Here is a 10,389-nt window from a genome sequence, read left to right as displayed (position 1 = left end):
AATATATCTAACCAAATTACAAATCGTAGATTTTTCCCCTATTAAATTATTAGGGGATAGGGTCTTGAAAATTTCTTTGTTGATATAATAATAGTCGAAATTAGCCAAGAATTGCTTAATAGAATTTTTCAATGAAAAATATACAATACAAATATACGGAGATCTCTAAGTAATATCCCCCTATTTTTATTCCTAGGGTTTAATTACTTAGTAATTCACTTTTTTATTCTAATGGAATATGTATACTGGATGGTATGTCGATGACACACTGGGGAAATAATTACCAAGGATATATAAGTGTGCACCTATTTTGATGATACTTTGGGAATACTTCAATATACTTCGAGGTATAAGATGAAAATATATAATAAACTAATAGACACAATTATCTGTAATAGATTGTTATATAATATGTAACTGGATAATTTCTATAAGGCGTATTTATAGTCATTAATAATTACCCTCGCTCGAATTTACTAAAAGCTAATTTTTTTTCTATTATAAGAATAGATCTATGGGGATACTGCTAAAAATATTCAAATATAAGACTATAGATATGGCTAAATAGGAAATAATACTTCAAAATAAAATTAAAAAAATTTTTAACAAATTTAATATATATTAAAACCGTGTAATCTTAAATAATTTCTCTAATAATACCAAACTGAGTTAATATAAAAATAAAAAAAATTAAACATTACTTAATTAATTAAATATAATAATCAAATTAAAGTAGTTATTTGCAACTTGTTTTATATTAAGGAAAATAAAATAGAAAGTTTTTACTAAAGATAACAAAATTACCAATGCATGATTAGTTTCTATTTATTTGCCGCCAAAAGTGTGTACTAATGCAGTAAAATGACAATTAGAGAAAAATAATAAAAAAGGAAAAACAAGTAAAATATTGCATTTATAATAAATAAATTTTATATTGTATGACTAAAAGAATATAAAAGGTTAAAATACTTAATGTTATATTTGAAATAGATATTAGTTTTTAATAATTTAGGTGTATAATTAATCAATGGAGTGTCAGAGAAGGAAATGTCATTTTTAATTATGCTCCTTAACTATATTACAAAAGAAGTCCTACCATCACTTCCGGGTTAGTATAGTGGCTAGTATATCCGCCTGTCACGCGGATGACCCGGGTTCAATTCCCGGACCTGGAGTTTTTTCTTTACATTCAAAATTTATGATGCACAACTATCACCTCGCCTTACTAATAAGCATTGCTAGTTAAAAATTGGAAGTTACAATACAAACAATAATTGCAATTAAACTAGGATTACACAGAAAATCAATAGAATTAAGAAAGAAAAATGAATTACACAATATTTATCTATTGAAAGTAAATCGACATAGTGTAACCTATTTCTCTATTTAGAAACACTTTCTATGTACAATTGATGGACCTGATTCATCATATTCCTCCTTTGTGATCCACATCTGTTGGAATGTAGATAAAGATGACAATATGGATCCTCCAATCCATACTGAATACTTTCTCTCAGGAGGGGCAACAACTTTAATCTTCATAGTAGAAGGAGCTAAGCAAGTAAGTTCTTTAGTCATTCTCTCACCAAGTCCAGGATACATTGTAGTACCACCAGAAAGGACAACATTTGCATACAAATCCTTACGGATATCAAGATCACACTTCATAATAGATTGGAAAGTAGTTTCACCAACACCAGAAGCCTCCTTACCTAATAGATTTGGTTGGAAAAGTGCTTCTGGACATCTAAATCTCTCGCTACCCACAGTAATAACATTACCATCTGGCAATTCATATGTTTTCTCAATTTCAGAAGATTCCTGAGCCTTTTTTAATTCATCTTCATAATCTAAAGCAATGTAACATAACTTTTCCTTAATATCTCTAACAATTTCTCTTTCAGCAGTTGTAGTAAAGCTATAACCACGATCATGTAGAATCTTCATTAGATAATCAGTTAAATCACGACCAGCTAGATCTAATCTCATGATAGCATGAGGAAGGGCATAACCCTCATAAATAGGAACTGTATGTGATACACCATCACCACTATCAAGTACAATTCCAGTAGTACGTCCAGATGCATACAAGGACAGAACAGCTTGTATATTTACATACATTGCGGGTACATTGAAAGTTTCAAACATAATTTGAGTCATTCTCTCACGATTTGCTTTTGGATTCATTGGAGCTTCTGTTAATAAAACTGGATGTTCTTCAGGGGCTACACGTAATTCATTGTAAAATGTATGGTGCCATATTTTTTCCATATCTTCCCAATTTGTAACAATACCATGTTCAATTGGATATTTTAAAGTTAAAATACCTCTCTTGGATTGTGCTTCATCACCAACATAACAATTTTTCTGATCCATACCTACCATAACACCTGGCATCCTTGGTCTCCCTACAATTGATGGGAAAACACAGCGAGGAGCATCATCACCAGCAAATCCTGCCTTGACCATACCTGAACCATTGTCAACAACTAAAGCCAGAGTCTCTTCTTCACTCATTTCTATTTATACTGTGATCACAATCTTTACTATAATAACTCTGTATGAATAATCCTTGCTAAAACAAAATCTAATACAAATACAATAAAGGTTGCTACTCAAGTAATAGTGTAATGATGTACGCAATATTTCATTAGGATACTAATGCACGTTATATGTCTATCAGTAATAGATTAATTATACTCTGTTTTGTTTAATATATGTACACAATAATATAATATACACAATACAAGTACATGTCGCCGTATAACGTACATGTCTTGTGTTGCCTGCGCTAACTCTGGTATTGCAAAGTAACCGGTTAAAAGGAGACTCGAATTAGAATATAAGGAATAAAAATCAATAATAACCTATTATAGTTAAAACAATAGATAAGATATTTTTTATAACAGGAAAATACTTTATTATTCAATTTTAAACAAATTTATATTTTTGATTAATCAAGTTTATAAGATAATTTTATGTAAATTTTAATAATAACTTTATGATCTTACTATAGTGATAATAATAAAGTCTAAAAAAGATATTTATATATATATAAACTTAGAAATTCAGAAATAATATTTTAAAAGTAAATTCGATACCTTCATGTATTACATGCATACATGTATTACATGCATTATATGTTAGATCAATATATTTTGCGGTATATATCGCCAATAATGAAAAATTAAACTCTGACAAGGGTTTTATAATTTTGGCGCATATTTATCATTAAAACTTGATAGAGGCAAAATAATATAGATCCTAGAAATTAAATAAGATATATTAATAAAAATATTAATAAATATTAAACTTAAAAAGCGCTATAGTCTTTATTTATAATTTCAAATTTAGTGGGGTACATTATGTAGGACATCCCGTACAGGTCTTTAATCGAAATATTGTATTCCAATAAATAGTTGTACATATATACTTACCGGTAGTGTGGATTACAAAGTGGATTACTCATAAAATAGCCTCACGATTAACAAAAACCTTCTTCATAGTCCGCGGTTCTGTATATATTTATTATCTTAAAAAATAAAGAGTAAAAATGGCCCCAAAGTTAGCATCGAAGCATTCAAAGGGATCAAACCAAAAGAGATCTCATAGGAAGAAAAAGGAAAGTTATTCCACTTATATTTACAAAGTATTGAAGCAGGTACATCCAGAGACTGGTATTAGCAAGAAATCTATGATGATAATGAATAGCTATATCCAAGATACATTTGAGAAGATTGCCCAACAAGCTGCTCAGTTATGTCAAACAACTAAGAAGGATACTATAGCATCTAGAGAGATTCAAACAGCTGTTCGTCTTGTATTGCCAGGGGAGCTTGCTAAACATGCAGTTTCTGAGGGTACTAAGGCTGTTACTAAGTTTACAGGTGGACAGAAGTGATTCGATGTAATTTGCCACTAATAGCAGGACCTTTACTCTTATTGCCGATTTGAGTTGGACTCATCCTTGAGCTATTTAGATATTACTGCTGAGGACATTACCTTCTTTTATGTGGTAGTCTTCAGGTGTGTAAGTTCGATAAACCAGAAATACAGGCGTCACTAGACGCCACATTTATATTACTACTAGGTTGTAAGATATCTATATTTAATACTCGTATTATATCTACTTTTATTATTTAATATACATCAAGTGATTTTCACTAGTTTAGTAACCTGTCATAAACCCAGTCAATACATCTTCCGCAGAGGATATAGTCTGCATGCATGGTAAGAAATAAAGTATAAATTATTCGAGGTATTATTATTAGGAATTGAACTTACAGTTTGCTGGAGTAAAATGAGTTTTCCAAGTATTTGATTCATTGTTAGCCTTTTATTTGTCTGTTGACTACCCTGTATATGATTATCAAGACTTTGGAAACTACAACATTTATTTATTAATTGGACGATTAATGAATAATCTGCTATTTTAGATAAGGGAAACATATCTAGAGTAGCTCCTGAATATCCAACACAAGCTTGTATTTGAAGGTTAGTAAGGCCAGCAAAAGGAGGTTGACCATTTAACATTTCCCATAAGAGTAGTCCTAATGCATATGAATCTAAATATTGACACTCATCAGCTCCTTGAAGAAATAACCTTGCAGCTTCTAAAGTTGGAAATGGAGCACGTAACAATTCAGGAGATAGATAGTTTAATATTACACTTGCTGAAAATCTTGGTAAGTTTCTTGGAAGTCCTAAAAATTGATTTTCAGAGTCAGAATCGTTTGCAAAATCGCTTTCTGAAAATATTATATCCAACTCATTTCTTGATAATTTTTCACTAGTTCTAACCCCTTCGGGTAGTGCAAATGAAGCTTCTAAAAGAACATGGCCAACATCAGCTAATTTAACAGTTAAATTTTCATCTAATAATACATTTGAAGGTTTAAGATTTAAATGATATAACCCTCTCTGCTTTAAATACAGACAACCAGTTGCTATACCTCTAGCAATAAGTAAACAAGTTGGCATTGGTAGACCTAATGGGATATCCACAATGGTATGTGATATATTTGAAATATGATCATCATCATATTTTGGTGTATTAAAATTGGAATTATTATAATTTCTTGAAATATTAATATTATTATTAATATTAATATCCTGATTAGCATTAAAATCTCTTTTTAAATAGAAAAATGGAGGTCTTTCAAGTCGAGGTTTACATTGATTTGAAATATTTTTATCCCATCTACAATTTGATAAACATAAACAGAATTCCTTATAAAGGAGTCTATGAAGTGATCCATTAGGTATATATTCAGTTACTACACAATGAATATCAGGTTGACTATAACTGAACCCAAGAATTAAAACCAAACTTGGATGTCTTAAAGACCAAAGTAAACGACAAGTACTTTCCCATAAATATGGTTGATGTAATTTTCCACGAAAAACTTTAATAGCAACATCTTTACCAAGCCATCTTCCAAGGTAAAAGCAAGATGAATCATATGATAAATGCGTTATTGAATTCTCCATATTATGCATATCCTTGGAAAATTTAAGATCAGAATCAATGCAAATTTTTTTATTTCTTGGTAATATCACTTCATCCTTAAAATAATTTGTCCTATTTTGGCTGCAATAACAAGGAGTATCCGTTCTCCTAAGTCTCCTAACAAATCTCAACTGTTCAAATGGTATAATTAAACCAGGATATGTAGAAAAGTTTGGAATTCTAACTAAAGGTTCTGGTATTAAATGTGTCTGTCTCTTGTTTATATGATTTATTCTATCTCCTATTAGCTCATTTTCATGATTTGTATGCATACAATCTTTTATACTGTCTCCTTGTTTAGTAAATAGTGGATTTGGTAGAACTGTTTGACTATGGCACATTCTGAAAGCTTTAATACAATTCATAAATTTAAGTCTATGACCTAATGGTATTATACCTAATGTATCACGAATTAATCTTGGATTAACAAGTGTTGGTGACATTAATAAATATGCTAAGGTTATATCTTCATTTTCTAAAATTGATATATACTGGCTAAGTCCAGTGGCTTCAAGTAACTCAATTAATAGGGGTTCAGATTGAGATAATTTTCTTAATTTATTTGATTTTTCAGAATTTATTGTATTTATACTATTTGGTTGAGTTTGATTATTTATATAACAATTAATATCGGAATTATGTAGATCCATTGTATGCATTCTAGAATTCCAAGATTCTATAACTTGAGGTATTAATCCAGGTGATATTCTAGTATCACATCTACTCAATTTATCATGGTTTTCAGAATTTAATAATGAATCTTCAACAACTCGAGGTAATCTAAATGCCCCAATTAAAGTTTTTTTTGAAAGAGTTCCATATCTATAAACTACATGATATATATCTCCACTTGCTAAAATTAATGAACCTTGGCCACTCCTTTTGCCATGTTCAAATGGTCCAATATATCGACTATAATCTTTATTACTAAAATAAATTGCAATTGATCCTTCAGTGTGAGGTAAATTCTTATAATTAGAAATTCCAACATAAACATCACCATTTGAAAAAAATAATACATCTTTATTTGAACCATTAGGAGATTTATTATGAGTATTTTTACTTATAACCGATTCTTCAGGTTTCTTACAATAGCTTTCAGTTGTTCCCATAAGATTATGCAACTTTATATTGCTTCATAAAGCCGCTAAGTAATTTTCGCTTGTTTTGCAATAAATCTTATCAGGAGCGGCTTAAAGAATTGAATGTCATGTAATATTAAGTGAACCCATTATAATTTAATGCATCTTAATATTCAAAATAATTTATATAAAATACAGGAGACATTCAAAGATCTTTATAATGAAAATAATATATCTAGAGAATATATTGAAGGGTTTGCTGGGGGATTTTCAGGAATTACTACTAAATTTATTATATACCCATTAGATAGAGTTAAAATATTGAAGCAAATAATAAAATATCCTCTAGAAACAAATAAAAATAGAAAAAGTTGGGATATATTTAGAATAGTTTTTCAATCAGAGGGAGTATCTGGATTATGGAAGGGAGGCTCTTTTAGTCTTGCTAGGTTTGTATTTTTATTGTCACTTTATATTATCTAATCTAGAAATTATTTATTTTTTATTTTTAGAGCATTTATAAGCTCAGGAATTGGATTTTATACATTTAAATTAATGGATGATAAATTACAAAGTGTACAATTTATATCAAATAATCAAAATAGTATTAAAAAATTTATTGCTGGAAGTATATCTGGATTATCTATTTTACTTACTACATATCCATTAGATGTCCTTAATACTAGAAGAGCTATACTTGGTATATGTGGAGTTCCTTTAACTCACAAACCAGCTTTGAAAAATTTATCTTCAGGATTTATTTGGACTCTATTTGGTAAGAAACAAATATATAGTCAATTTATTTTTATTAGAGTATATATTCTTATTTATTATATTATATTATATATATATATTATATTTTATAATAGGATCTATACCATATGGTGGAATTTCATTTTTAGTATTTCATTCTTTAAAATCATATTGGCAAAAATATTCAGAACTTGATAGCTTGAGACTTTGGTTATCCGGTGGAGTTGCCGGAGTAATAGCATTAAGTATTACTTACCCAATTGATACATTAAGAAAATTAAAACAAGTTGAATCTATTTTAAATTCAGAGGTAGGAAATTACAATTTTCTATTATAGTTTATATTATTATTGTTTCAATATCTCAAATATGTTATTATTTAAGGATCCAATATTACAAGATAGGATTAAAAGTATCCCAAAACTTTTTAATTTATATAAGGTAAGAGAATTAAATATAATTACTTAAAGAAAAAATAAAGATTCATTATTTTCTTAATTTTTAGACTAGATCAATATTTGGAGGTTTACCTTTAGCTATTACAAAGACTTTTTTTTCTTCAGGGATCAATTTTTCAATCCAAACAAAATTAGTAGAATATTTAACCCCATAAATATTTTGGAATATCTCCTTTGTAATCTAAATAATTAATATTTTAGAAAATAAATAAGTAAATGATATATATTTATAAATTCCTAGGTATTAATTTAGTTTATTCCTGAAGTTTAAGAAAATGTAGATATATCCGAAGATTTGGTAATATAAACAAAAGAATTCAATCTATTTTATTATTCCTCTAGAGAAGATATGATGACTTTCTACCTCTTTAATAGAAATATTTTTATTTTATGATATACTAAGCATATTCACCGCCTGTTATAAAATAGGCCAGCATCATTTTTATGATTAAAAAAAGTGCGGTTGTCTCAAATTAAAGTTTATAGTGAGGGAAGAACAAATTAAACCAGAACCAAAGGACCAAAGCCAGAATACTCAAATGGGAAGTGTTTTATCAAAGAAACAAACTAGTTATATTTATTCTGTACCTATTCAAGGTACTGAAACACCTAATTCAACGCCTATAAGGAGAAATACTCTAACTGTTGGGACAGAACTTATATCAAATTTTGAAACTCCCTTAAATAGTTGTTGGGAATTAATTCTACATGGTCTTAAAGTAAGTAATGATTCGGATTATTTGGGTGAGAGAATTGTTAATGAGGATGGGACATTTGGTGAATATCAATTTAAGAAGTATTCTGAAATTATTGCAATGGCTAAAGAAGTTGGAAGTGGTTTAATACATATAAAGGGATTTGAAGATACTTCTTATGACGATTTTGAATTAAAATTAAGATGTATTGCTATATTTGGGAAGAATTGTATGAATTGGTCTATAACTGAACAAGCTTGTCATGCATATAACTTAACAGCTATTCCTTTGTATGATGTCACGAGAAGTGATGGAATTTTACATATTTTAAATAGTACAAAGCCTTTAACTGTATTCTGTAGTAGTTTATGTGCTAAACGTTTAATTTCAATTCTAAATTTAATCGAATCTGTAAAATTTTTAATTATATTGGATAATATTAAACCAAATTGTTCTATTCCATCAGATATAAGTAGTAGAGTGACAGTTATGACATTTAGTGAATTAAGAGATATTGGCAGAAAGAATATGAAGAAACCTACTCCAGGTAATTTAGATTCAATTAATAGTATTCATTATACATCTGGAACTACAGGATCTCCAAAAGGTGCAATTTTAACTAATGGTAATTGGATAGCTTGTACATCAGCATTTCTTAGATCTCAATTAGGTCATAGAGATAATGGTGTAACTCATTTAGATATTCACATTAGTTATTTACCACTTGCCCATATTTTTGAACGTATTGTACATATGGTTTTAGGTTATAGTGGAGGTAAGATAGGATTTTGTAGTGGAAGTATACAAAATATTGTTGAAGATATCCAAGCTTTAAAACCTACATTTTTTGTAACTGTTCCTAGATTATTAAATAGACTTTATGACAAAATAATGACTGATTTAGAAGAAAAGCAACCTATATTACGATTTTTATTTAATTTGGCATTAGAACAGAAGGAGAGAAGGAATTCTCCTTACCATATATTATGGGATAATATTGTTTTCAGGAAAATTAAAGATATACTTGGAGGTAATATTAGAGTGATTTTAAGCGGTTCTGCTCCATTAGATAAAATAATTCAATCAAGAATCCGTAGTTTTGTTTGTGTACCATGCTTTGAAGGATATGGTATGAGTGAAATATTAGCTGCATTTTTACCTGAAATAGATGATTATTCCCTTGGTACTATTGGTGGACCAGCCCCATGTTATGAATTTAAACTTGTATCAGTAAGTGATATGGGATATAATATTAAGAATAATCCGCCAAGTGGCGAATTATATATTCGTGGTCCTGCATCATTTATAGGATATTTTCTAGATAAAGAAGGAACTAAAAATATTATATCTTCTGATGGTTGGGTTAAAACTGGAGATATTTGTGAATTATTAAGTAATGGGTCTATTAGAGTAATAGATCGTAGGAAAAGTATATTTAAACTTGCCCAAGGTGAATATATTGCTCCAGAGAAACTCGAAAATATATATTTAACTTGTGAATTAGTTTCTCAAGTTCTTGTAGTAGGGAGATCTACAGAGTCTTCAATTGTAGCTATATTTGTTTTAGATGAAGAGTTTACCATGAATTATGTGAGAACTAATAATTTAGGTACTAATTTGACTTTTAAAGAAGCTGTCCAACATCAGAAATTACTTAAAAAGATTGCCGATGAATTAAAGAGAGTTGAAGATATTAATGAATTATATGGTTATGAGAGAGTTAAAGCATTTAGATGTATTACTGAGCAATTTACAGTTGAAAATAATATGATGACACCAACATTTAAAATCATTAGACATAAAGCCATAAAATATTATGAGAAAGTAATAGATGAACTTTATGATGAGGTTAATTCTAAATTAGCTTCAAGAAATATCTAAGAAGATTTGAGA

At 28.8% G+C, this 10,389-nt stretch overlaps 5 protein-coding genes and 1 non-coding gene across 6 annotated transcripts, besides 12 other annotated features; 4 read left to right on the top strand and 2 right to left on the bottom strand.

Moving 5' to 3' along the window:
* Positions 1-581: 581 nt before the first annotated feature.
* Positions 582-627: a sequence feature (AT_rich).
* Positions 628-669: 42 nt separating this feature from the next.
* Positions 670-732: a sequence feature (AT_rich).
* A 179-nt stretch (positions 733-911) lies between these two features.
* Positions 912-936: a sequence feature (AT_rich).
* Positions 937-1,103: 167 nt separating this feature from the next.
* CMU_016010 lies at positions 1,104-1,175 on the top strand. The gene has a single exon. It is a non-coding gene; the product is annotated as a tRNA-Asp (tRNA).
* Positions 1,176-1,386: 211 nt separating this feature from the next.
* CMU_016000 (actin family protein) lies at positions 1,387-2,517 on the bottom strand (the record flags this gene model as incomplete). The annotated part of the gene is made up of 1 exon (XM_002140165.1): positions 1,387-2,517. One exon carries the CDS (start codon positions 2,515-2,517, stop codon positions 1,387-1,389), a length of 1,131 nt encoding a protein of 376 aa, XP_002140201.1.
* Positions 2,518-2,917: 400 nt separating this feature from the next.
* Positions 2,918-2,997: a sequence feature (AT_rich).
* Positions 2,998-3,032: 35 nt separating this feature from the next.
* Positions 3,033-3,088: a sequence feature (AT_rich).
* A 180-nt stretch (positions 3,089-3,268) lies between these two features.
* Positions 3,269-3,320: a sequence feature (AT_rich).
* Positions 3,321-3,553: 233 nt separating this feature from the next.
* Positions 3,554-3,901, top strand: CMU_015990 (histone H2B, putative; the record flags this gene model as incomplete). Its single annotated transcript, XM_002140164.1, has 1 exon — positions 3,554-3,901. One exon carries the CDS (start codon positions 3,554-3,556, stop codon positions 3,899-3,901), a length of 348 nt encoding a protein of 115 aa, XP_002140200.1.
* Positions 3,902-4,191: 290 nt separating this feature from the next.
* CMU_015980 (SAM domain-containing protein) lies at positions 4,192-6,621 on the bottom strand (the record flags this gene model as incomplete). Its single annotated transcript, XM_002140163.1, has 1 exon — positions 4,192-6,621. One exon carries the CDS (start codon positions 6,619-6,621, stop codon positions 4,192-4,194), a length of 2,430 nt encoding a protein of 809 aa, XP_002140199.1.
* Positions 5,052-5,125: a microsatellite.
* Positions 6,622-6,750: 129 nt separating the features above from the next.
* CMU_015970 (carrier protein, putative) lies at positions 6,751-7,681 on the top strand (the record flags this gene model as incomplete). Its single annotated transcript, XM_002140162.1, has 3 exons — positions 6,751-7,040; positions 7,104-7,366; positions 7,461-7,681. The coding sequence occupies 3 exons, from the start codon at positions 6,751-6,753 to the stop codon at positions 7,679-7,681; spliced, it is 774 nt and encodes a 257-aa protein (XP_002140198.1).
* Positions 6,758-6,786: a sequence feature (AT_rich).
* Positions 7,080-7,102: a sequence feature (AT_rich).
* Positions 7,420-7,459: a microsatellite.
* Positions 7,682-7,791: 110 nt separating the features above from the next.
* Positions 7,792-7,847: a sequence feature (AT_rich).
* Positions 7,848-7,983: 136 nt separating this feature from the next.
* Positions 7,984-8,037: a sequence feature (AT_rich).
* Positions 8,038-8,340: 303 nt separating this feature from the next.
* Positions 8,341-10,377, top strand: CMU_015960 (long-chain fatty acid CoA ligase, putative; the record flags this gene model as incomplete). The annotated part of the gene is made up of 1 exon (XM_002140161.1): positions 8,341-10,377. One exon carries the CDS (start codon positions 8,341-8,343, stop codon positions 10,375-10,377), a length of 2,037 nt encoding a protein of 678 aa, XP_002140197.1.
* Positions 10,378-10,389: the final 12 nt, after the last annotated feature.

The sequence above is a fragment of the Cryptosporidium muris genome, genomic scaffold (genome assembly GCF_000006515.1).
Source record: "Cryptosporidium muris RN66 scf_1106632373407 genomic scaffold, whole genome shotgun sequence".
Lineage (NCBI taxonomy): Eukaryota > Apicomplexa > Conoidasida > Eucoccidiorida > Cryptosporidiidae > Cryptosporidium > Cryptosporidium muris.
Note: the sequence above shows the minus strand (reverse complement) of the source record. Positions and strands in the feature narration are given on the sequence as shown.